Source organism: Sinocyclocheilus rhinocerous, unplaced genomic scaffold (assembly GCF_001515625.1).
Source record: "Sinocyclocheilus rhinocerous isolate Xijiao unplaced genomic scaffold, SAMN03320098_v1.1 scaffold3064, whole genome shotgun sequence".
Taxonomy (NCBI): domain Eukaryota; kingdom Metazoa; phylum Chordata; class Actinopteri; order Cypriniformes; family Cyprinidae; genus Sinocyclocheilus; species Sinocyclocheilus rhinocerous.
This window is the reverse complement of record NW_015641461.1, coordinates 99,665-127,563: the sequence shown is the minus strand read 5'-3', so window position 1 is coordinate 127,563 and position 27,899 is coordinate 99,665. Positions and strand designations below refer to the sequence as shown.

Sequence of the window (27,899 nt, the reverse complement as noted above, 5' to 3'; positions counted from 1 at the left end):
TATTTTAGACACAATGTTGTCTGTTTTGCTCAATTTTGCCAACGAAAATATAAAGACAAAACAGAACTGTTCGTCTCCGAGCAACACACAGCGGCATTTCATTTCTTAATGCACGTTTTGAACGAATTGGGTGAACTATTTGGCGCGTTGAACCATTGGCCATAGGCACGTTGGATTTGAAGCGGCGCTACACTGATCGATCGGTGTGTGTGACATCAAAGGTGGTACTTTAATGTCACACACCGATCGGTCTGATGGTGATGATCCGCTTCATGTCGAACAAGCCTAATGATTCAAAGGACCATTCATAAAGAACCATTTACTTCACTCCTGAATGAATCAGCCTTTTGAACGAATCACATGAATGAATAAATAACTCTGACTTAATCATTAAGACATTTACCACCACCTACTGGCAGTTTATTATTTAGAGTATCATTTCATTAAAGAAATAATTTCATATTTCCATAGTAATAATAATAATAATAGAAATTATTAAAGGTATCACCCACCCAAAAATGGGAAAAAATTGTGTCATCATTTACTCACCCGCATGGTCAAAAAGAGCCAGATAAAACAAAATATTTCTTGCTGAAGCTACTTTTTGTAATGTTTGTTTGATGCTTTACACAACAATGACTTTAAATGATCTTTTGGGAGTAATTTCTCAGTGTAATGTGCGATTAATAATTAGATTAATTAATCGCCACATCATGTAATTAATTAGATTAATCGCTCACCAGCCCTAAAAAAAAAAGTGTAAAAAAAAACATTTTATTTTTTTCTTCATATTATTAACATTTCTTCACACTAAGACACACTTAAAGGTCCTTTGGGGATCCCAAAATATTTATTTTATATTTTTGAGAGTGTGTGCTGATATTTTTCTTATTTAAAAGAAGTTGTGGTGGGACACATAAAAAAACTTGACCTTTAAAAAAAATTATAATAATAAAATTGTCAGTAACCTTAAGCTTATCCTTAGGGGTCGTGAACTGAGAAACCAAAATTCCCTTGATCTTTTGACATACAAGAGGTTCAGATCTCAAAACTTTCTCGTCTAAAAACAGCTTATATTGAAGGCAGTTTTCCAAAATGTCAGCTTGTGGAATGTATCACTGTATGATGTAATAGTGTCCACAGAAGACATCGTCTGTTTAGCCCCACCCACCGATTCGCGCATGTAGTGTTTACGAGAGAGGCGAACGTGCAGGTCTACACAGAAACCAAATGATAAAGATGCTCCGAATACATCAAGACGCTGTTCAGTGCCAAGTTGTAGAAAAACCGTTTGCTTTTGATCTCAACGTTAGGAAAGAGTGGTGAGTTGTGAACACTCACCACTCAAGTGTAAGTAACTGTTTTTATTACGTGATCACTATTGCTTTGTCTGCTAAACAGATCATTTGATATGAGTATTTATGTGTTTTTAACCTAAATCACTGCAGCTTCCATCTGTGCAGGACTTGCTGTCAAATATAAACAACTATTAGCCAATCACAGCAGTGGGCGATTACTTCCGAGTCTACAATCCTCCAAGCCTATTCAAACAGAGCGTTCTGATGAGGCAGGTTAAAAACAGGACAGAAAATAGCTTATTACTTCTAAATTAGGATGTTTTTTATGTAAAAATCTTGATAACATTGTAAGGGGACCTCAGAGAACAGTACAAAATAAAAAACAATGTCTGTTCATGACCCCTTTAAAATCTACTGTGACCCCTATAGGGGCCAATTTGTCATGAGATGGCCACGATCAATAAAGAACTTTTAAAGATGGGTTATCACTTATGATCTGCGGCTAAATGTTGAGGTTGATTGCTTCACATTCCTGTCTTACTGAATATGTGCTTAATGACAGATTTTAGGTTTGGGTTCCATCTAATGAGGGGTTTGGTTTGCTTGTGTCCCATTACTCTGGGTCTAGTATGTCGTGACCAAATATCTCAAATCTTACGGGAGTCATTCGAGGCACAGCGAAATCAAAATGACAGCAGTTAAGATGACTTTGCATTGCCAGACCGGACAAATGCTCCCCATCCCGATCCCACACAGCTTTGTTTATAACATCCCGCTAAGATACTTTTAGACCAGACATCATTCAGTGCTGTGTATCAGTGTGCTGGTCTTTGTGTGTCTGTGTACTGTGGTGGATTGGTGCTCTTGAATCAGTCTTGACTCTTATAATGGCTCCTACAGGCCCTAATTGCAGGTCTTGAATGTAATTTGATCGGTCTGAAAGCGTCCGCAGACCAAAATGGCTTTTTCTTTCCTAGTGCTCACGCTGCACTATGTTGTTGTCCCTTTCCAGGATAAAAGTATGCTTTAATTTGTTCTTAATCCTCATGGTGCTGATGTGGTCTTTCTCTCTCTCTCTGTTTGTCTCAGGTGTGACTCTGTTTGTTGCTCTCTATGATTATGAGGCCCGTACAGAAGACGATCTCAGTTTCAGGAAAGGCGAGAAGTTTCAAATCATCAACAGCACGTAAGTCTAAGACCGGAAACATAAAGCATGTCCAAAATGGAAAATTAGCTCACTGCTTATTCACTTACACTGAATAATGTCAAAGCCCCTTTAAGGCTATTCAGTTCACCCGGCAACCGTATTCCTAACACCCCCATACAGCTATTTTCAGCCGTGCAAGAACAGTTTCTATGTACTTGAATGGAGAAAAACAGAAGTCTGTTTAACTGTTTGAATAAATTATGTTTCAATTACATTTTTAGAGTCCAGACAACCTGATCTCATGAGAAAATCTAACTTTTTTACATGGGGACGATTTCATGGGAATTCGTACAATGTGATTTGTATAGAAAAGGACTTTTTTAACTGTAAGTTGGCACTTGTTTTTCCTAGCCATATTTTTCCCATTTATACATATATGAGTGGATCGTCTTTGCTTCGTACAGTCTGTACAAATAATAACAGTATGCTACATTGTTACATGACTGATCATAAAGTATGCAAATGGTGACCAGTTATCATGTTGCAAATAAATATTGGTACTGTAGATTAAATGGTGTCCAATCAAGTAATACGTTGTGATAGAGATGTTAAAGGAAGAAAGTGTAATATGCGCACATCCAAAAAGCTTTAGGCAGGTGCTCAATCACATGGAGTACTTCACTGTCAATAAACAAAAATCGGCACACTGCCACTACTGCTCTCCAAAAAGAAGTTTATTAAAATCACAACGTTTCCACTTGGGCTGCACGATAAATCGAAATGGAATCGAGATCGCGATTCGACGATTAATCGTGCAGCCCTAGTTTCCACCCTAAGGTCTTCATCAGGCAAACAACAAGTGATCAGAAGAGTACAATTTATCAACATGATCTATCACACCTGATACAATTCATCAAACAAATTACCCAATCATCCAGTGAACGAAAGCGAAAAGGAAAAAAAATTAAAATAAAACAACAATAATAATCAATATATACATAATGTCCCAAATCGCAAAAAGTGTTTTAAGTCAAATTCCAAATGTAAAGCTTTTGGAGAAAGAGTATTTAATGTATAGATGTAGAACGCTTCCCTCTGTAATAAGATTTTATTGATCTGGGTACTTTCACTTATCGAAGAGTCGACAAATTATGCTTGAAAGCATTGAAATGAACGACAATGGGGTTCTTTTGGTCATTCAACTGTGATCCAACATTAACTTTTAAGAATGAAATACATGAGATATTGCAAGAATTTCGAAAAATTAATTAGAATTTTTAAAAGTTGATTATCTAATCACACCTGTGATGTTTTACTTAAAATACACAAGGACCAGGTAGACCTATTATTGCAGTCATGGGTTCATTAACAGAAAAAATATCTGTTTATTGACTCCTTTCTTAAACCTTATGTTCACAGTCTTCCTTCTTTTGTGCAGGACTCTATTGATATGATTAAAATACTACAGTCCGTTAAATTGCCTCACAATAATGTATTACTTGCGACACTAGATATGGAATCGTGGTATACAAGCTATCAATTTCTTTTTACGTGACTGTTTTATGAATAAGAGTCCTAGTATTGATTGTCTGAATGAATTGACAAAATTGGTATTGACTAAAAACTTTTTCATGTACAAAAATGACATGAAAAAATGTTTTACAGATCAAGGGAACTGCAATGGGGAGTACAATGGCCCCATATTATGCGAATTTGTATGTTGGGCATTGAATCCTGTGATCAATTCTTTTTTACCTAACATATTTTTGTGGCGTTGATATATTGACAATATTTTTCTTATATGGTGTGGCTCGGCGAATGAATTACTTGACTTCCAACAATTTTTAAACAGTAGTAGCGAACATCTTAAATTCACCATGGATTATGATACTTGCCAAGTTAGTTTTCTTGACTTACTCATAATAACAGATAATAATAACTTGGTGACTGATTTAAGGATAAAAATAAAATTTTACATGGTCAGAGTTTTCATCCTACTCATTTAAAGAAAAGTCTTCCGATTAGTCAGTTCAAGAGGATTCGCAGGATTTGCACGTATAACGAAATGTATGAAAAACAATGTAAGGATTAATGTCAGAGGTTTTATGGGAGAGGTTACACAAATAATTGGATTGGAGAAGCTGCGGCAGGATTCCAAAATATCGATCAGAAAGAATGCATTTCTCGAACACATGTAAAATCGACCCATTATGTATATATTGATTATTGTTGTTGTTTTATTTTTATGTTTTTCCTTTTCGCTTTCGTTCACTGGATGAGTGGGTAATTTGTTTGATGAATTGTATCAGGTGTGATAGATCATGTTGATAAATTGTACTCTTCTGATCACTTGTTGTTTGCCTGATGAAGACCTTAGGGTGGAAACGTTGTGATTTTAATAAACTTATTTTTTGAGAGCAGTAATGGCAGCGTGCCGATTTTTGTTTATTGACAGAGATGTTAAAGGACACATGTTATGTATTGGATAATACAGCTTGGCTTTAATTTATATTAAATGAGTAAATTAGTAATTTTAAGAGTGATTTTTGACCCACCTAAATAAGACTTAAGTAGGGTACAACAGGGCTAAAGGCACCTTTGATATTATTTTCCTCTAAATCACTAGATGGCACAAAAACGTGGCGTAGCACTTTCCAAAACATTCGCTTTTCAAGATGCACGTGTATATTTGTCTGATCCTTGACGCGATAGCACGCAGCAGCGCAAAGTTGATTCTGTGCTTACTTGATCTAATATTTCATGTTTTTTTAAATGTTGTAGATTTAAGTAGCAAATTAGAATCGCTAAAATGAATGCATATATTTTGCGACAAAGGTCTTCTTAACAATTTTCAATAACAGTTTAAGATAATTAAAGCAACAGTTTTTAAATAACGAAAGAATATGTATTTGGGGTAAAAAGCGCCCCTGCTGTTGGGGCTAAAAGGCACAGTAATTAACATGATAATTAATATACAGCTGACTTTTCCATTTGTTGACATGACATGGTTAGATTCAGATGCTAAATATCATATATTATGTTGGGTGTCCATATTAGAGATATTCACCATGTTTAGAATGAACCCATATTAAAAAAAGCATGATATTAATCATATCATATAATAAAATATTATTTTTTGTTACTACTGTAAATAGGCTATATATTCAATTATTATTTGATCTCCTTCAATGCTTTCAGAATCTTTACTTATTAAAATGATTTTGTTTCTGTATTTTAAAATATATTTTTATATTAACATACTTTAATGAACGTATATTTATTGAACAAAAATTAGTTCTTTTATTTTTCAAAATAAGCAGAAAATAGTACAAACTTTGCTAAAGTGATTGTTTTGAACAAGTATTAACTTAGACATTGTTTAAAAAAAAAAACATTATTTTAGCTGAAGTATTTTTATCAATACCGTGTGGGGTAAAAGGCCCCTCTTGCCACCTCATACATTTATAAGATTTTTAAACAAAATAAACAACTTGAATGATTTATTTTCACACAAAATCTGTTGCTCCATTAATGTTCAATACAAACATTTTTTTTTTTTTTTTTCTGCAATTATACGTTTTAGGGGCAGGGAATAGCACATTTTTTCTTAAGGTGTGCCTTTAGCCCCGTTGTATTTATTAATTACTCCTATAGTATTTGAAATATGGTTAAAGTGTACTGCTGAGTGTCCAGATGAGCATTTATAGTAAACTAAGATATACTTCAGTGTCGTTTCTACTGAAACTTGTATTTCATGTATATAAATATTTTTGTAATTACACATTTGTAATGATGAAGTTGCAATTTAGTACATTTTAAATATATTAACTTAAAATGTAAGCTCAAAAAACAGTACGGTTAAAATGATTAGCAAGTACTTTAATTTGACATTATTACAAAGTGCACTTTTTAAGTGTACTGCAGAGTAAAGATCAGTAGTGTAAGTGTACTCTATTTAAGTGGCCTTTTATTTGATTAATATTACATGATCTGCAAGTACAGATTTTTTTTTACGGAACTTAAGATTTGAAGTACACAAGTGCACATCCAATACAATTAAAGTGCACTACTTTTTCACAAGGGTTGTGTAACTTGTTTATAGGCAGTTCACACTGATTCATACTTGATTAAATCTACACATAAAGCAGTTGTTATGAATTTCATCCAATTTTAATTTGACCTCCTTAACTTCTGAATCCTATACAGATTGTAAGTTAGTAAGCTTGTATTCCATTTTTGCATTGCCGGAGTGTTTAACAATAGATCGCCCTCTGCTGGTGGTAATGTAGTCTCCACTGCTCCATACAGCATGTCTTCTCAAGCTATGCTATCATTATAATAACAGTGCATGAAAGTGTGTGTGTGTGTGTGTGTGTGTGTGTGTCTGGGGAAGTGGACACAATGATTGGGAGAGATGAGAGAAGCTTTTCTTGGAAATGATATTTTGTGTGAAGAGGACAGGCTATTTGAGAGAGGAAGAGATTGGTTAGTGGAGAGGGGTATTACATGAAGGGCATGTTAAAGAAAGAGTAGAGCATTATTGAATAAATGGGACATTCACAGAAGTACAGATCAGCTGTAGGCAGATTGGTTTTCCACTCTGTGTGTGAAAGTGTGTGTGTGTTGTGGATGTGGTTGTTTACTTGTGGTGAAAGGTTTGTAGGAGAGAGATGCGAGACAATGGCAATATGAAATTAAATGAAAATATTCAAGGAAGAGAAGAATAGTTTTCCAGAACGCACACAATTCTACCTAAAAAGACCAGCAGTGATCTCTTTCTTTCTTGTGGCGTTTCTGTTTATTGGTCCATCTAAACAAAGGATTGAAAGAAACTTTAGTGACACTGACCTTTTGTTTTTCTGTGTATGAAGAGGTAAAAGAGTGTATAGGGTGTGTTGTGTTTTACATTTTAGTGGGAACATACTGAAGACGGATGAACAAACATATAACATTTAATAAACATTTAATGAATTGAGGTATTGAATGAACAGATACATGGACAAGTCTACTAAGGCTAAAAATTCTCAAGTTCTGTCATGACAATAAGAAAATGTGTTTTTTCTCTGTCTTTGTCTGTTTGTTTCAGTGAAGGTGATTGGTGGGACGCCCGTTCTCTCACTACAGGAGGAACCGGCTACATTCCCAGCAATTATGTCGCCCCTGTGGACTCAATCCAGGCTGAGGAGTAAGTGTTGGATTAGTTGTGTGTGTGTGTGTGTGTGTGTGTGTTAATCTGAACTAACTGCCTGTGTTAAGGGTGGGGGTAAAGTGATGTAATTCTAATCACTCCTACTTTAACCCATAGACCTCTCAGCAGGATGCATGACAAACCTCGGCCCATTCTAAATGAATCCAGATACAGTTGCAGTACAGGGTGGTTCCTGACTGTTATTGCTAGGCAACATTTGTGTTGATGTTTGGGACAAATTACAAAGACACTTCCCAAAAACTGACCCATGTATTACCATTGTATCAAACCATATCTGAAGATTCTTATTGAAATGTATTGGATTTTGCCCTCGAAATTTTGAATGCATCCTGATTCTGTCGCTTTTGTGCCCAAATTAAATTGCAAACACAATTTTTTGAAGCAAGTTTTCCAGTCACTCGCCTATTTTGTTGTTTTGACAAACATGTAGTCCCGTCCATTGGCAGAGACCACCATTGGTTGGGATAAATGTTGACATGTCAGACTTTGAAACTTGAGACTTTCAAGTCTTGAAACAGACTTGAAAACTTTTCTTCAGGAACCTACAAATGAATTGGCAAGGAAACATTTTAACACACACACACACACACACACACACACACACAAAATAAAATAAAATAAATACCCTCACACAGCTTTAAGTTTGTTTCAATCTTAACCAATTTAAAACAGAGCAGGAACAATTTTGCCAAACATGAAATTTTTAATTATGGTGTTTCTCCTGTGATTTCCTAAGTTACACTGTGTATTAAAATGATGTCAGATTTTTTTCCGTTTAATTTTCAAAAGCCAGATTGATGTCAGCTGCTGGCTTTTAGTCTAACATGCGTAACTTTAACCAGAAGGAGATGTTTGAGTGATGAAAGTTTGCAGATGTTTTCTGCATTTTTCTGATGTTATTTGTAAGGCCCCTCAGATTGCATGTTAACATATACAGCTGTAAAAACTTTTCCCAGCCATCCCTTTTTTTGTGATTAAGTGTACATATTTTCCTAAATAAAAATTCCCTTCGTTGTAACGTTATGAATAACATTAATATGGCACATTTTTAGAAAGAATGCATTCAGCAGATCCAAACAGGCCTGGTTTAATGAACAGTATTAAGAAATGCAGACTTGGAAGACTGATAAAGGCCCTCTTCCTCTCTGTCTGTCTCTCAGCTGGTATTTTGGAAAGTTGGGCCGAAAGGATGCAGAAAGGCAGCTTCTTTCCACAGGGAACCCACGTGGCACCTACCTGATCCGTGAAACCAGGCTCAGTCGGGGGCCAGTTCTCCTCTGGCCAGACGAAACCAGCAGTTCAATTCCAGGCTGCAGCAAAGTCAGATTGTGCAGAGGACTCAACTGGCTCCTGTAGTTTTGTCCACACAACACCATTACTGTACTTAAAGATGTGATTCATGAAGAGTTTCATTATTCCAATTCCGGTTATGATATACATTTTTTCAAACTAAAGTAAACTAGTGTATGACTATAAAATTAGAATTTTGAGTGAATTATTCTTTTACCGATTCTGGTTTCTAAATGGTTCTGTTGTGTTGTGCTGTATGCTTTTAGTTCACTAAGAAAAATTGGCATAAAAATGAAGAAATGGCTCATAAAATTCATTGGTTCTATAATCGGCAACAGTGGTTGTGCTGTTTTGCTCTGTAGATTGAGTAACTGTGTTTCTGTGCCATCGTAGTGCAGGAAACTGCATTCAAGGTTTTTTTTAAAAAAAACTGTATAGAGTGCAACAGGCAAGTACAAAAACCATTCATTTTCTCCATAGGGGAGCTAATTTTTTTTAACAATTTGTAAAACATTAAATAAAAACCGAGGATGTTGCAAGGTTGTTAATCAATGGGCCCACATTATTTCAACTTATTTTTTAAATATTACTTTTTAAAAGCATAATTCCTAGTGGAAAAACTACATTACCAATGATTGTGCAAAGAAATCGCAAAAAATAGCCACACACTCCCACGAAGCACTGCGAATAACTAAATTGAGTTGGTTTCCCTTGACTATCAAACCAATAAACATAATGTATGATAAATATATACATAATCTACATCCTCAAATCAGTAGTTTTATATTTATCCATCATTTTTAATTCAATTATATCAAATTTGGCACTTATCAGGATTGTACTTCTTATTAAGCCGTTAGGTACAAAGTCTTTTACATTTGTCTTTTTGTTGGATTTTTACAACAGTTCTTCTAGAACCTAGTGGAACCAGTGAAAAACAATCTGTTCTCTGTTCTCACCCCTAACTGTGCTACACACAACACCATCTACTGCATTGCACAGCACTACACTACACTATTTACGCACTTCTGTTTTGTGTCTGTGTGGCAGGTGCCTTCTCTTTGTCTATCCGGGACTGGGACGATGTGAAGGGGGACCACGTGAAACATTATAAAATCCGTAAACTGGACAGTGGAGGATATTACATCACCACTAGAGCTCAGTTTGAGATGCTTCAACAGCTGGTCCAGCATTACACGGGTAACACACATAGACACGCTTCTCATTCCACAGAGCTCAGTATATCTCATTTCATAGTCTGACATGCAAAATGATTGCAAGTAATTACAGTTTTAACTTAGAGGCATGGTTATATATCCCATAATGCCATTCACAGTGCTTTTACAGCTCTCTACAGGAGGCGGCACTGCTCCAGTCATCTGAATAGCTCTCAATAGGATGTACTTTGCCTATGCTCCAGTTAACATATCGACTGTTAATGCATCTAGAATGAGGATTTTAGATAGCGTGTGCACTTAGCTTCTTCCTTGACCTCCCATACTGAGCCCAGAGAACAAACATACACACAGATACTCATAATAATACATCCTCATGATGACCTTAACTGTGTATCAGCATCAGTTGCTGTGTTGATGCTACTCTAAAGTGTTTGCTTTAGCTTGACACTTTCTCATTGTTGACCGTCTTCGCTTTCAGAAGCAGAGCTTTGTGTTTGTCTCTGTAATGTTCCCTGTTACGGCAGTGCATTTAAAGAAGACTCTGCAGTCTTGTTTCTTCATTTGCTTCGATAGCTTGGTTCCACCGCCCAGCCCTGTCCCCTGGTCTCTTGTCACGTTGTATTATTTGGCGCATCTGAATCGTAAATGTGAAAAAAAAAAGCATCAGCTCCTTACAACTGTAGCTAGGTAAGAACTCGGGATGGGTGAAAATCAATTCAGAAATCCATCATTACTCTCTCTCATCCATTCTGTATGGATCCACAAAAAATGCATGATCATAATTTAAAATCAAAATTATTAATAATACTGTTTTGTTTTTTGGAAGGTCAAATGCAGGACAAAATATTACATGTGCTATGCAGTGTGTATCATCTGCAGAGGCATTTATAGCTTAAAAATGTGCACTTACAGTACAGGACACTACATACAAATATATTTGAAACAAAGTTTAAGGTCGCTCTAATGGGGCATTTAATTTATGCAAAAACTTCAGAGCCGCATTTGAGATCATTATAGGACCCTGTCATTGTTCATGCTTATTATAGACGTATGATAGTGTAAATATTTAGTTCGGAAACACCGATTCGTTCACCGACATGTCACTAAAGAAATTGTAATTCATTATCCAAATGAATCAAGCGGTTTAATCCAAGTCTTCTGAAATGAACGTATCCGATTCACATCAGATCTATTTCCACATAATGAACGAGGCCTGAAACCGATCTGAGACGATCAGAATCCATGTGCTTTTTCCTGCTTACACGTTTGTGGGTCATATCTCTGCCACATGGGAGGAAAATTGGAATTGGGTCACTTGTGCCATGTACTGTAGTGTAAATGCGGCCTATGATGCACAAATTTAATTTAGGCTTTTATTAACATATAAACACTGATCTTTCGCATATACATGGATCATATAAAATATGGCAAACAAGCTCTCAAATATGCTTGCTTGATGTGCAAGAACCAGTGAGGTTTGTTCTTACATGTCAGGTAAGTAATGCTTGGACTTTCAATGGCGTATCAGAAATTTCATTAAAAATATCTTTGTGTTTCAAAGATTAATGAAAAATTTATGGTTTCAGAATGACGAGAGTCAATGAAAGTAAATGATGACAGAATTTCCATTTTTGGTTGAACTATCCCTTTAAGAAATCCATTATACTAAAATAGGCTAATTATATGGTTACTTTAATACCAGTTTGGACCCATACTGCATTCTACATGAAACATAGGCCGGAAATCATTTTAAAATGGACTGGTGTGTGGCACTTTGTCATGTAGTCAAACTTTAAATCAGGAGTGCTCAGTCCTGTTCCTGTAGATCTACCTTCAGCTCCAACCCTGATCCAACACAACTGAACCAACTAATAATGATCTTCAGGAGCACTTGATAATTACAGACAGGTGTGTTTGATCAGGGTTGAAACTGATGTTGATGTTGATGGCTGATGAGGCCGGATACATGCTCGGGTTCCTCAAGCTCAGAGCAGATGGTACTCAATGACTGATTCCTGAAATGATGCATCTATTGGTGCCAAGTGTTCTGCTATCTCAGCTTTACAGTCCGGAGTAAATATTGCTGTAGTGTTGTAGGAAAATGCCACACATTAACCCTTTGCTAAATGTCAAAACATGCCCATCAGGCATGTCCTACATTATGGCCAGTCAATAAGGCGCAAACATCTCAAAGGAAGCTACAAAACAGTCCAGACTGAATGATTATTTCTAACCATTACTGTTTTTCAATCAGTTACCAGTAGGGCTGGGCAATATGGCCAAAAAAAATTACCACAATAATTTTTTTTTTTTCATATCAGTCGATATCGATCATTATCACGGTATACAGTATATGTCAAATTTTTCTTTCTTTCAAATTTAAAGGCAGATTTTTGCTACAAAGTGAAAGTTGTCAAAACCAGACAGTTAATTGTGGTTTTAAACTACTCTTTATGGTCAGAACATGGTAAACACTTCCGGCCATTTTTCCTTAACAAAATAAATATCTTAATAGAACAAAAAATTATTTCTTAGTTTCCGCATGTTCTAATGAGTAATATTGTTTCAAATCAAGAAACAGGTTTGTGTTGCCTGATAATATTAATTATAATACTTTTTTTTTTGTCCCTTAGAAATGCACATTTGATAGTAGCTTGCGTTAGGATGCAGATGCAAATTTATGTTTATTATCAAAATCAGTATCATCTGTAACAATTGCAGCAATCACATTTTTTATTGCCTAATTAATTATTCTGTTTGAGTTTTTTTTTTATTATTAACCATTGGTCTTCCATAGTAGCATACATTTTGATCATGATAATCACAGTTAAAACCACAAGTATAGCACCTCAATACCATGGTAAAAATGTAGGCTATATGGTTTCTAGGTATTTGTATGAAAAACAGTAATCTAAATACATTTAGTAAAAATGCTCCTTTAATACATTTAATACATGTCTACATTAATAATGAAATTCAATACGAATACCCACATTTCTGACACAATACCATGGTGCTGTTAGTGTTACTGGAGTAAATCTGTGGTAAATGATGGCGATTTGTAGATTGAAAAGTCTTCTGATTGTATCATTTGCACAGTGTTTCTCCTTGTATCAGCGCTGTTTAATCTGGCTTTAAACTAGTGTTTTTCCACTGAATTCAAGTGCTGTCATCAATCTGCTCTAGTAAGCTCGCAACCGCTGCGCTGCTGTTTGAACTTTGAGTCGAGCGGATAAACGGTACGTGTGGTGCGCTTCAAATGAGTTGCACTGATTTGTTCCGCTTTTAAACAATATATCGAACATTTATCGAACTCTTCTTATCATTTTATCGAGGAAAATTATATCGCGATAATTATCGTTATCGATTTATCGCCCAGCCCTAGTTACCAGGTTCTAGTTGTTGTTGTTGTTGTTATTGTTTTGTTCAAGAAGCCAACAAGTCTTTGTCACAAAGTGAAAGAAATCATGCAGTGACATTAAGTGATTCACAAGCAAGTGCAGATGCCACTGAAAGAAACATGCAACATGGGTTCACAAGCGATACAAATTGCACACTATTTGCAGGCGTCACGCTAAAACTCTTCACTGCTTCCTTCAGTGCTTCTGATGCTCGTCTTTTCTCTCTCTCTCTGACACTGTGTGTATCTGTATATGTCTGTGTGCACACGCTCAGAGCGGGCAGCGGGGCTTTGCTGTCGTTTGGTCGTCCCTTGCCACAAAGGGATGCCAAGGCTCACTGACCTGTCTGTCAAAACCAAAGACGTGTGGGAGATTCCACGGGAGTCGCTGCAACTCATTAAGCGTTTAGGCAACGGCCAGTTCGGGGAGGTTTGGATGGGTATGGCTCCTCCCACAGTGCTAAGCAACAGCCAACCACGAGTGTGTTTCCCAGAGGCATCGTTGACCAACTATGGTCACAAGTTCCATTGAAATCTATTGGTAATTACGGAACTTGCGACCACAGTTGCTTTTGGGAAACGCACTTCAGAGAGGGAGATGGAGTGAGGTCAAAGTGAGGGGTGGAGTTACTTTACAAACATCTGGATATGTAAGCGCATTTATTTAAACCGATCTTCCAGGTTCAATATGTGTTAAGCTCTAACAAAAGCATTTGTGGCATGACGATTGCCAAGTCATCCTTCTGGCTTTTAAAAAACACACTCTTACAATGGACGTAAAGTGGGTCAATCCATTTCTGGAATATTCAGACATCCTGAAGTGACTGACCCTCTCAGGACAACGTGACCACCCTCCTTCTCTCTCATTGCATGTTCCCCCGTCGTCCTGCTAGTTAACCCCTCTATTCCTCCTCCTTTATAGAGAGTGCAGATGGTTTGTGCTTTAATTTAACGGGTGTGTGCATGGTCTACATCCCTGATACGGTGGGACTTAGCTATGACTCCTGGGAAATCGCACGCGAGTCTCTGACGCTGGACAGGAAGCTGGGGGCCGGGTGTTTCGCTGAAGTTTGGTGTGGTAAGACAGTTCCCACATTCTCTGATTCCACACAAACGTAGGCTTTAAATGAAGATTTTTAGAGAAGCATTTTCATCTAATCCTGTTAGTTATACAGTATATTAGCTCCGTGAATTAGGTCTTAACTCTTTGGGGTCTGAGGAGGTTTTGGGGCCCTGGAGAAGTATTGGCATGCGCTGACATTTGCGCTTTTTTTCAGTTTCTTATAAACATATTAATGGCTAAACGGATCACACTGCATTCAGTGCAAACTGGGTTACAATAATATAATAATAATAATTAATAGCAATAGCAGCCTAATAAACCTGCTGCTGTGTAATTAATGTTAATCAAACAACAAAATAAAGATATAAAATCACTCACTGCTCTCAAATGAATACATTTTGTAGCGTTAATAAAAGTCACTATATTTCATTCATAGTGTTGTATTTTACATTTGCTTCCTTTATTCAGTTTCTGTATGTTTCTCACCTGAATAGCTTAATGTTATAGACAGACTTACCTGAAACATTTAAAGCCCTGTTTACTTCATTTTGTATCTTTCTTCTGATGTATTAATTTGTTCCACTGCTTATCAGATGTTTCTTTGTTCTGACTCTTCTTGTTTGTCTTCAAGAAGTTTGACAGTAACTTGCAAAATAAGCCCTATACGCATAGGATTAGTATTACCTGGTGACCTCTAGTCATTTGTAATAACTGCGGAGATTGTCTGTGATCTTAATCCCGTGCGAATCGGCCATGTCTGTAATTTGTTTTTATACAATATTTCGCCAAACACCGAGGTGATAATATTAGTCCCGTTGAATTGGCATCTCTGTGATTTGGCAGGAGAGTGTGTGTGAGTGTGTGTGTGTGTGTGTGTGTGTGTGTGTGTGTGTGTGTGTGAGTGTGAGTGTGTGTGTGTGTGTGAGTGTGAGTGTGAGCGTGTGCATGTGTAGATTTAAAAAACCAGGTACCACATCAGATGTAACCATTTGAGTACCACCTTGGCATTGCCTGCAAGTAAACTTTAATTATTATAAAAACTCATCTCCGTCTTTTGTCCAGCCCAAAGCTCTTGTCGCTGGTTGAGCCATGTGGCAGAGTTCTGGCTTGGTTGGGATCTTCAGATGTCACTATTAATCTAGGATTGCAGAAGGTATTTTAATACCCAATAAATTACAAACTTCAAATTGTCAGAATATCCACCATTGCAGTGTCGTGTAAAGGCAAGCAGATTCCAGTGCTGTGGATTTAACAAAGTTGTTGTTTTTTTCTGTCTGTTGAAATTCCCTACTATATCCTGCAGAAAAACAGCCACAAATCACAAGTATAATGTGATCACACACACACGCACAAAAAAACTTTGTTGCAAAGTAAAAATGTCTATGTATACTAAAAATAACATACTTAAGATTGCATAAGAAGCTATGCAGTCAAGCACACTTTTAACAAATTGCATTCAGCACAAATTTGTGTTAATCTGCATAATTCCTAATTTAAGAGGGCTAAAACAATATAGAAAGTAAATACAAATAGACAATGCTATAAATGGGCACAATTCATTCATAGTGAATTCCCCATCAGTGTACTTGTGTGATAATGGCTGCTTTAATTGCAAATGAATTTTGCATGAACGAGGGGGCTGAACTTTTTTTGGGGGTGCATGAATGTCATTTTGTGGCATACTGTTCCTCTAGCAGCTTTGTGCAGTTGCACTGACTCTCTGCTGTGTGGTCTCTGTCAGGCACGTGGAATGGCAACACTAAAGTGGCTGTGAAGACCCTCAAGCCGGGAACCATGTCTCCAGAGTCCTTCCTGGAGGAAGCGCAGATCATGAAGAAATTACGCCATGATAAACTAGTGCAGCTCTACGCTGTCGTTTCTGAGGAGCCCATCTACATCGTCACTGAGTACATGGGAAAAGGTCAGCCGTCGTTCTCATAGTAAAAGTGAAGAGAATGGGTTAACTTGAGGACAGGCATGGAATGTATCTATTTTAGCAACACTGATGGGTTTTGTAGGCCTGACTGAAAAAAAATCCAATTAAAGATAAATCAGGATTGAAGGTTGATGTTCTAACCCTTAGAAATTGTCACTTGAGGACTCAAAACACTCTGCTGTATTGGACAGAAAGAAAAAGAAATTATAGTGGGCTAAATTGAATTTGAAGAGCTGTAATGGAGGAAGCAGACATTTAACCTAATATGTAAAAATTGATGGAAAAATTCCTGAACTCCACACATATGTTATTCGGCATCAAAACATAATTTAGGCAAGGCCATAATCCACCCTCTCTTAGAAGTAACAAGATTATAAGTAAAACGATAGTCCCCAAAAATTAAAACGAAAGTCCATTTATTTACATTTAAGTTTAAACGGGTGTTTTTGTTTTGATTTGTTTATAGAAGTGATCCTCAAATCTGGCTCGCGAGATCCACTTTCCTGCAGAGTTTAGCTCTACCCTAATCAAACACACCTGAGTTTGCTAATCAATGTCTTCAGGATCATTAGAAAATCACAGGTAGGTTTGTTTGATTATAGGGTTGGAGCTAAACTCTGCAGGAAAGTGGCTCTCGCGAGCCAGATTTGAGGATCACTGGTTTATAGTGTATTAAAACCTGGACAAAGTTCAAAGTAAATTCCCTAATCAGTGTACTTGTTTGAAATTGGCTGTTTTAAATGAATGAATTTTGCATACACTTTATTGAAGATTACGCAGGTACACTCTTAAAAATAAAGGTGCTTAAAAGGTTCTTCACAGCGATGCCATAGAAATACCATTTTTGGTTCCACAAAGAACCATTCAGTCAAAGGTTCTTTAAAGAGCCGTCTTTTTCTTACCTGTTTATAATCTGAAGATCCTTCTTTTGCCACAAAGAAGCTTTTGTGAAACAGAAAGGTTCTCCAGATGTTAAAGGTTCTTTATGGAACCATTTAGACAAAAAAGGTTCTTCTATGGCATCGTGAAGCACCTTTATTTTTAAGAGTGTATGTGTGTACACATGTGCTTATAGCAGCATGTCCCTTGTTTTGCTGAAGCTAACATGTGTATGTTGTATGTTTTAGGAAGTCTTCTAGATTTCCTGAAGGACGGGGAGGGACGGGCACTCAAGCTGCCCAACATCGTCGACATGGCGGCCCAGGTACAGCAACATAATTTAAACCTGATCTACAGTAGTCCCAGAAAATATTTAGACACTACAGCCACACTTAAAAAAACAGCAAACCACCATTTATTTCAAAGAAAGATAAAAATAGGTATACTATTTAAAATAGTTTTTGGGGCCACTGAAGATCAATGATGTAACAAATACAGGAGGATGAAAATAACCCTGCTTTAAATCACTCAGTCTGAAAAGAATCTGTTCTGGCCCCTATTGTGTGTATGAAGTTATTGTTTTATTATATGTAGGTACCCTATCATGCTGTATCAGCACTGTAACACACAGAATGCAATATGTCTTAGTTTGACCTCAAGTAGCTTCAGCACTAGGCTTTGCTCAGCAGATTTCAGTGTAAGTGTTTGTGTATTCAGGTGGCTGCAGGCATGGCCTACATCGAGCGGATGAACTACATTCACAGAGATTTGCGCTCTGCTAACATTCTGGTTGGTGATAACCTGGTGTGTAAGATCGCTGACTTTGGCCTGGCCAGACTCATTGAGGACAATGAGTACACTGCCCGACAGGGTAAGAAACGCACCATCTGGACACATACATATATGTATAGTTTAGGATGCTGTTGCCCCCCACCCCCCGTCCTAAAGAAATAGTTGAGTCTTTCATCATGTTGTTCCAGAAGTCAGCATTTTTCAGTGGAACACAAAAGTAGAATTGTGACCCATGTAGGGTTGGGAATCGAAAATCGATTCCAATTCCAGAATCGGATACTTGTTGTAAAATTAAAATTTCGATTCCGCCTATCGATTCCTGTGCGCTTTTTTTTTTTCTCTTCATCTGTGAGGACCCGACCGAGCGATCTGCCAGGACCTTGCTCGCTAATCTAAACCGATCTAAACACTCCAAAGTTTGGCTACATTTGCGATCAGAAGCCAAAAAAGCTAAGTATAATGTCTGTGAAAGCTAAACATGTTGCTCACACACATACTGGCGTGTAAAATCTAAGAATTTATTAGCCAATGGCTAATGTTAGACATTATTTAGTCGCCCAGAGTAAGATTTAGTCGCATTTGCGAGTGATTTACTCGCAATGTAGAGGGTTGCAAGAGAACATGTCAAAGCACTTTAATTTAATAGTTCGTTAAAGTTCGTGAACACGATTCAAACACCAACGTGATTCTGTTCCTAAATGACAATGATTCGTCTGTTTCATTCCTCAACCTTTGACGTGTGCAATCAATGTTGTGATCACTTGGTTCATCCGTGCAGCGTACGATCACACCAGTGTGATTTGAACATTTAAATCCGCATTCGCGCTACCGAGAGAGCAGCTGTCATCTGTCATGAATGAAACAGCTTCACAGTCTTTTCAGCCACACAATATCATTATATCTGTGTTACAAACATTCAAATCACAGAAGTACTGGGATAAAAGTTTATAGTTCAGATATAAACTCTGATGTGTACGGTAGCGATTAAAATAGAGTAAATGACCTTTTGAAAATAATTTGACACTTCAAATGAAGATTTATCGATTATATCGTTACGCCAGTAGGTGGCGAAAAGGGGCTGTTAAAATGTATTTGTCTTTGAATCATACAAGAGATTCGTTCAAGAACGCTGATTCATCCAGTAATGAAACAAGTACATCTTGAGTGAGTCATTGAATCATTTATTCATAAATTACATGTGATTTTGTTTAGTTGTCTGTTTTTTCTTCAGAATCATGAGAGAACTACAAATTCCATTGGGGGAAAAAACGAAAAAGAAAACTGAATTTATCCAGAATCATGCAGCTCTATTTTTGCACACAAACAGCTCTTAAAGAGTGCAGTTTTTATGTAGCCTTTTGATTTTTGTTCATGGTATTCAGCTGCAACTGAATGGTTTGCAAAAAGAGACACGGAATAAATGTTTGATATCATTTTTTAATCACATTGGAATCGAAAAGAATCGGAATCGGAATCGGAATTGATCAAATTCAAACGATACGCAACCCTAGACTCGTGCTGGTAAATTGAGTCGGAATGCGCACGGGATCATTTTGAGCTACAGACAAAAAAAAAAAAAGGGAAAAATGACGCAAAAATGAGTTCATTAAACCCTCGTCTAGCAATCCCAATGCTACAAATAGCAATTAAACATCTACAATCATCTTTATTTGTACGTTTTCTGAGAGGAGTACTTTTTCTCTGCTCACTTCTCACTCTGCTGCTGACTGATTTATGAATCACGCACATAACAGCGCTTCCGCCAGCGTGCGATCCCATACATACACATACTGTATGTATATACAGAATTACAGTATTTGATTAGGCTATTCACGCAAACAAAATCTGTTATGTCTTAAGTGAACGTTTGAGTTACTGTTGGGGAAAAATTTATGTATATTATACTGTACTGTGATACAGTAGGACTTACTATTAGGGTTGCAAAAAGGGGGGAAATTTCCAGTAAATTATGGAAATATTGCAGAAATTTTGGAAACTTTCCAGGATTTTTTTGGAATATTCCAGGTATTTTTGGAAAGTTTCCGGAAATTTACCAGAAATGTTCCACCCCTTTGCAACCCTACTTACTATATAGGCCGTCTGTCTCATTAATGTAAATCTAACAATAAAAGAAAAGATCACTGCTCTTGATTGAACTGCTTTTGTAGTTTTAATAATCGGGTTTATTTGTAATGAACACACTGAAGTGATTTTTACATTTGATTATTTGTTTTACTTACTTGAATGCTTTTGTTTAGATGTGAAATTAAAAATGTGTTTCTTTCTTATATTTGTTCTACTGTTGTTGTTGTGTTTTTTTGCATCTGTTCTTATTTTTAATAACAAAGGTCAAATAGAAAATGGCTATAATGTGATTATCAATATAGTACAGTAATTAATATTAAGAAAGAAAGTGGATGAAACAATGCAATGTTGCTCAGTGATTTTGCTTTGGAACCTTCAGAAAACTTCAACTTTTGCTTACTTCCTCGATATCTAACGGGTGTAGCTCAGTCGTTTTTCGTCTGACCTTTCGTTTGAAGGTCTTTTAATGGAGAATGTGAAAATTTCATTCATTGTGCTCATTGTGACTCATTTTGCCAGCACAGGTCGCAGTTTTTCTGAAGATATTATTTACAATATTCTAAACAGGGATGCACAGAAATGAATTTATAACAAAATTCAAATCTCAGGTTGTTTGTTTGTTTGTTTAATAATTAATTATTAAATCTATTTAATAACACTCAAGTGAAAACCACTGCCAAATATGATTGTGTTCTATAGATAACATCTTAAAGTAAACACAAAAGTATTATGGTTATTGTTAGATAGCTGCCCAGTAGTTCAGTGGTGTGAATGTTAATGACAGAAAAAGGCTGCAAGTTCAAATCTTGAAGAAGCATACTTTTATTTAAAAAAAAAAAACAAGGAAATAGCACTGTGTTCTAGTCCATGTATATATGCTCCTCATTTTATTTTTCCGGAAATTTACCAGAAATGTTCCACCCCTTTGCAACCCTACTTACTATATAGGCCGTCTGTCTCATTAATGTAAATCTAACAATAAAAGAAAAGATCACTGCTCTTGATTGAACTGCTTTTGTAGTTTTAATAATCGGGTTTATTTGTAATGAACACACTGAAGTGATTTTTACATTTGATTATTTGTTTTACTTACTTCAATGCTTTTGTTTAGATGTGAAATTAAAAATGTGTTTCTTTCTTATATTTGTTCTACTGTTGTTGTTGTGTTTTTTTGCATCTGTTCTTATTTTTAATAACAAAGGTCAAATAGAAAATGGCTATAATGTGATTATCAATATAGTACAGTAATTAATATTAAGAAAGAAAGTGGATGAAACAATGCAATGTTGCTCAGTGATTTTGCTTTGGAACCTTCAGAAAACTTCAACTTTTGCTTACTTCCTCGATATCTAACGGGTGTAGCTCAGTCATTTTTCGTCTGACCTTTCGTTTGAAGGTCTTTTAATGGAGAATGTGAAAATTTCATTCATTGTGCTCATTGTGACTCATTTTGCCAGCACAGGTCGCAGTTTTTCTGAAGATATTATTTACAATATTCTAAACAGGGATGCACAGAAATGAATTTATAACAAAATTCAAATCTCAGGTTGTTTGTTTGTTTGTTTAATAATTAATTATTAAATCTATTTAATAACACTCAAGTGAAAACCACTGCCAAATATGATTGTGTTCTATAGATAACATTTTAAAGTAAACACAAAAGTATTATGGTTATTGTTATATAGCTGCCCAGGCTGCAAGTTCAAATCCTGAAGAAGCATACTTTTATTTTTTTTAAAAACAAAACAAGGAAAGAGCACTGTGTTCTAGTCCATGTATATATGCTCCTCATTTTATTTTGTGATTTGAATAACTTTCCTCACACATTTTGGTGTCTCTGGTAGATAAAGAGGCTTTTCTCATTGGCAGACTGCTTATCCCGTTTCTGTGCTGCAGAGAGATAGCAGCCAAAGAGGCTGCGGGAGAGTTAGAGGACAGCGAGCCTCTTAGAAAAAGTTACCTGAAATGTAGCAATTTCTTTTCAATAAAATGGCCAAGCAAAAGGAAGACCTGGTACAATCCCATGAAACTGTCTTGAATGTGAAATGTTCATCGCACACAAAATTTCTGCCACCAAACTGCCTGCATCGTTTGTGCCAAAATCCGCCATTCCTGAAAGCAAATCGTTTCACAATTGATTTGCAGGTTAATTAATCTTATACAGCAAAGAAGTCGCATTTCACATGGAATTGAGATTTGATTGGATTGTGAAAAGTGAACTCTGTTATTATCGGTCAACACTGCTTTTCTTATCAGCAGAAAAGAAAAGTTGTTTCAGAAGAGCAGCAAATTATTAAATCTTGGTGAAAGATTGTCTATACAGATTGTTTTAGAATAATGTGATCTGATGAATTGTACACAATAAGATATGTATTAAGAAAATAAATGTGAAGTCAGAGCGGTGTGTTGTGTCTCCAACATATATAGTGTAGCCTCCCGATCTCTGGTCTCTAATTATTTCCTGTCTCTTATTCTTCTGTCCATGTGAAAGATTTTGATTTCATGATTTCAAAGTTTTTCATAGTTGGTAGCTGACCTTAAGAAAAGATATTCCAGTGCATGTTTATTTTAATACATCTCTTTCTTTCTCCTGTGTCTGGATCTCAGGGGCAAAATTCCCTATTAAGTGGACGGCTCCTGAAGCGGCTCTGTATGGGAAGTTCACCATTAAATCTGATGTTTGGTCTTTTGGAATCCTGCTTACGGAGCTGGTCACTAAAGGCAGAGTTCCATATCCAGGTAAATCTGGGTGATCCCTAGATGTATTGCAAAATTAATATAAAGTTCTGTTATGAAATTCTAGATGGCGCAGACTGATAGGTTCTAACTCAGTCTGACATGATGACATCATTATTCACTTGGTGCAGCCGATTGGTTTTTGTAGCATCAGCAGCCAATGAGCTTGCTGCTCAGCATTCAAATACTTGGCCAGTTTTTTTTCCATAGCACACTTCAGAAACCCTCCACCTTCCCCAGCTCCACCTGTATAGATCAGCTACGGAGTTTTTTCATGTATGTTATATGTGCAGCAGCAGTATTTCTTACATGCTCACAGCAGCATGTTGTGGATGTATTGGCAGTAGCAAGTCTTGGTACTTGCTCTGCCGCAGCAGCGGAGCAGATCTATTCCGCCAAGACCAAACACATTAACATTGCCATGAATGTTATCTCTCTGAGAGATCATGTCAGAACTAACGTGACCTTCAAAAAAAAAAATGCATAAAAAGCCAAAACTATCTGACCTACATTTAAAATAGGTGTCTTTTGAAGATGCAATTTGTGATATTTCATAATTTCTGTAAACCAAAAGACTTGTCTAAACATTTAAAGGTGAAGGTCTTTGCTGTCACATACCCCAATTTCTGAGAGGCATGTCCAGTCTCGGATTTTATTTTTCCATTTTATTTCAAACTGACTCTGCTGCTGTTTCCACACCTTAAACGAATTTCTCTCAGACTCTTAAAAGATGAGATGCTGAAACTCTGATACATGATGAACTGCTGTAGATCTACACAAATTCTAGAAAATAAATCCAGTGATCTTGGCTGGAATGTATGGTAGAAATGAAGGCGGAGTGTGAAATGCCATTTGTGTCAACGCAGTATTGCATCATCCACAGATGTTTGCAGGCGTTTCTCTCTCAGTCTTGTTGAAATGTGGTCATGTCCCTCATGATGATGATTAATCTTCTGGCTTCATAAGTGCAGTTCTGTTTCAAGATCCCTAGTATTTAGAAGCAGGTCTGATTGTCCCCCCCGCCCCAAGCTTCAAAAACGGTGATATTGCCTGGTTTGATTGACAGATTGATAGTCTATGTTTTTATCTCCCCAGTCATTGTTGCAAAATGTACTTTGCAACATGAGTTCATGGATCTCTTTATTAGTGCTTCTGGTTCACAAGTGACTACTTTTCAATGTGTATATGAAAATACATATTTCTGAAAACATCTTGGTAACAAAAAGCTCATGCTCTGTTTATTTGAGCATCCCAACTAGCTCACCATAGCAATGCTGGCTCAAACACCGGTGTGGGTTTGGGCAGAACTAACAAATGAAAGATGAGGGAGTGTTTGAGAATAGAGTTTCATTTATTTCAAATGTTATCAGTTGTATTTGGTGCCACTAGTGACATGGAAATTACACACACCTTTAAATGGTTAAATGGTCTTAAGAGGGATAGATGTCCATATGCATGTCTTCAGTTTCAGTGGTGGACGAAGTACACAAATCAAGTAAGAGTACAGATACCCTAGTAAAATATCACTCCAATAAAATGTTAAGTACTCCTTTTCGGGTGACGATTTCTTTAGTTTAAAATAACGAGAAATTCGAATTTTTATGAAATTTAGTGTAATGAGTATCATGAATACATTGCAAAAAATATTAATAGTAATCAGGTCACACTTTAGTTTGTGGATCACTTCTCACTATAAGCTGTTAACTATGACTTTTGCCTCAGTAAACTCCTGAATTGTTGCTTATTAATAGTTAGTAAGTTAGTTGTTAAGTTTAGGTTTGGGGATTAAGGGATCTAAAATATGATCATGCAGAATAAGGCATTAATATGTGTTTTATAAGTAATAACAATCAGCCAATAATATGTGTGCTAATAAACAACTAGTTAATAGTGAGAATTGTTGCCTGAACAAAAGTGCTTCCAATAATAATAAAAATTATTTTCTTTATCAATTTTTGTCTTGTTTTCCAGAAATTACACAGCTTAGTATTAGTTTACTGTGAGTGAGAAACCCTGGGATTTCCAAATGAAGACAGATAGCTGAAAACGGCTTATTGTTCATAATATATATTTAGCTAAAGTTAATTTTATAGCAAGTGTTCTCAGCTCTGGCCCTCAAGTTTAGCTGCAGCCCTAATCCAACTCAAACTAATCGAGGTCTTCAGGATTACTAAATGTGACCCTGGACCACAAAACCAGTCATAAGGGTCAATTTTTTTAAATTGAGATTTATACACCATCTCTGAATAAATAAGCTTTCCATTGATGTATGGTTTGTTAGGATAGGACAATATTTGGCTGAGATACAACTATTTGAAAATCTGGAATCTGAGGGTACAAAAAAATCTAAATATTGAGAAAATCGCCTTTAAAATTGTCCACATGAAGTTCTTAGCAGACAGAATTAAGTTTTGATATATTTACGGTAGGAAATTTACAAAATATCTTCATGGAACATGATCTTTACTTAATGTCCTAATGATTTTTGACATAAAAGAAAAATCTATCATTTTGACCCATACAATGTATTTTTGGCTATTGCTACAAATATACCCCAGCGACTTAAGACTGCTTTTGTGCTCCAGGGTCACAAATAGTTACAGGCAAATGAGTTTGATCAAATTTGGACAGTGTACCTTGGGAACCTGCTTAAAGAAAACTCCTTTATAGCTTTGTCTTCCTAGATGGCACCCATGAAATCTCTAAGATGAACATACTGACAGTATTGTTGTGCTAAAACTCATGCGTGGTTTTTGCTAGGAATGAATAACAGAGAGGTACTGGAACAAGTGGAGCGTGGCTACCGGATGCCGAGTCCCCAGGACTGCCCGAGCTCTCTTCATGAGCTGATGGTTCAGTGCTGGAAGAAGGACGCAGAAGAACGGCCCACCTTCGAGTACCTGCAGGCCTTCCTCGAGGATTACTTCACTGCAACCGAACCTCAATATCAGCCCGGAGACAACCTCTAAACCCAGCCTCCTGGGCCCACCCTGATCTCATCCTCCCTGGGCCGTCTCAAGTGGCCTCGACTCCCTCCAGACCGGAGGCATGTACAGCTTCATGAGTTCACCTGAGCTCCTGTTACTCCCCTGCGGCTCCACACGCACTAGTCGACTGAAGACTGAACCGTTTGCACAGACTTTGAGGGGTGTAAACACGAGCGAGCTGGGGAGGCGAACAGGGGGAATTGTGGGTAAAGTTGGAAGTGGAGGACGTGGAAAGTTGTGGCCATAACCATTATAATTATATGAAATGATGCCTGTATTCAGTGTAAATACGAGATGCTTGTTTAAGGTTTATTTTTTAGTTTGTTTTCATTCAGGGTTTTTGTTTTGTTATCCCCGCTCATCTTTTTTGTGTTGCTTTGCAAAGAAGCAGTTTTGGCCGCGTTGAGGAACCCGTGGAACGAGTGTTGAATTTGAGAATGTTTGTGGTTTGTTCATTTTCTCCTCCGCTGACGAGATCATGTTCCAAATGGAGGAATAAAAATTCAAAGTCTTTATTATTCTAGTGGTTTTACCTGCAGAGGAAATTGGTTTCTCACAATTTCTTTAATTTATTTTTTGATTGTTTTTGCTTAAGATACTAAATTGAATTGACATCCTCTCCAAATTATTAGATGTTAACCTAATGTAACAAAGAATTATTTTACACATTGTACATTTTTGTGTTTCTAGCCAAATGTTAAAGACTGCCATACATCAGCATATCTCCACAGAGAAAATGCATTGTAGGCTATTGTCAGAAAAAAAGTAAATTAAAAATTGGACATTTTTGGGGTACAACAGCATGTCACTGGGGCAGTACCCTCAGAAGAACAACTTTGTACCTTATCTACCTCTAAAAGGTGTGTTTTAGTATCTTAAAGTAGTAATATGTACCTTTAAGTTACTACTACTGTTTAGGTCTAAGTAATGTACAAAGTTGTCCTGCTGAGGATACGCTCTTGAATTTGTTCATGATATTTAGACATGACATTATGGTGCCTTGGAAGCCAGTCTGAAACCAGTTTTCAGAAATGTGGTTTAAGTCAAGTCATTGACTGACTGGGCAGCGAGTAAGCAAAGCAGATGTCCTTGGTTTCGGACACAGCCTCATTCAAATCAGATCAGGTTCCAACTGGTCCCTATCCTCATGTGCCGTTTCTTCTGTTCTCCATGGAGGACACTTTTAAAATGTATTTGTTTCAATGTATTTTAATTCATCTAGCATAAATCTATATGGAACTGTTTGGATTTGGATCAAGGGAACACTCCAAAGTACCATTTCCCTCGTTGGTTTGTACAGTGCCCATCAGAACGTCTTTAAAACCCCTCACCTGCATTTCATTTGGTTTAACAGTATCGTAAGTGTCAGTAATCACCTCAAAATTGCCATTATCATTTTTTTTAACATGCCATTTTGTTAACATTTCCCATTTGGAAATAAAAATACAATATTTTACAAGCTTTACTCGTCTTTCTTATTACCAGTTAAAGCAGCACTATGTAACTTTTGGCGCACTAGCGGTTAATAAACAGAATTCCAACCGGAGCTACTTCTCTAAGTTTATGTCTATGGCGATTCACGCAAGTATGTGTTACTCCGCAGCGCTGACGACCCGACCAGGCTACAATAGTCCAAATATAAGTACTTATTATAAGTGTACCGTAGTGATTCGGAATAAGACAAAAACGCAGTTTGGAAGATGAATTCATGATGTACTCGCTCATTATATAAATTTTGCAAATTTTGAACAAAAAAAGTTACATAGTGCTGCTTTAAAAACATGCCACACACATAAAGATGGTAAATGGTTCAAATGTCAAAGTGTTTGGATGCCTCATTTAGTATTAAATGGCATTTTGAAAATATAGTCTTTTTGCAGTCCTTGGTACACAAAAGAT

The 27,899-nt window shown here is 36.7% G+C and overlaps 1 protein-coding gene across 1 annotated transcript in view; it reads left to right on the top strand.

Annotated features, from left to right (window-relative positions):
* fynb (FYN proto-oncogene, Src family tyrosine kinase b) overlaps window positions 1-27,451 on the top strand; it is a 60,783-nt gene extending 33,332 nt beyond the window's left edge. Inside the window, exons 4-14 of the mRNA XM_016571650.1 lie at window positions 2,388-2,484; window positions 7,532-7,630; window positions 8,815-8,906; window positions 9,906-9,909; window positions 9,993-10,144; window positions 13,798-13,962; window positions 16,327-16,506; window positions 17,649-17,725; window positions 18,118-18,271; window positions 22,885-23,016; window positions 25,774-27,451. Coding sequence (XP_016427136.1) covers window positions 2,388-2,484; window positions 7,532-7,630; window positions 8,815-8,906; window positions 9,906-9,909; window positions 9,993-10,144; window positions 13,798-13,962; window positions 16,327-16,506; window positions 17,649-17,725; window positions 18,118-18,271; window positions 22,885-23,016; window positions 25,774-25,982 — 1,361 coding nt within the window. The 3' untranslated portion in view covers window positions 25,983-27,451. The remainder of the gene's footprint in view (window positions 1-2,387; window positions 2,485-7,531; window positions 7,631-8,814; window positions 8,907-9,905; window positions 9,910-9,992; window positions 10,145-13,797; window positions 13,963-16,326; window positions 16,507-17,648; window positions 17,726-18,117; window positions 18,272-22,884; window positions 23,017-25,773) is intronic.
* The last annotated feature ends 448 nt before the right edge of the window (window positions 27,452-27,899 follow it).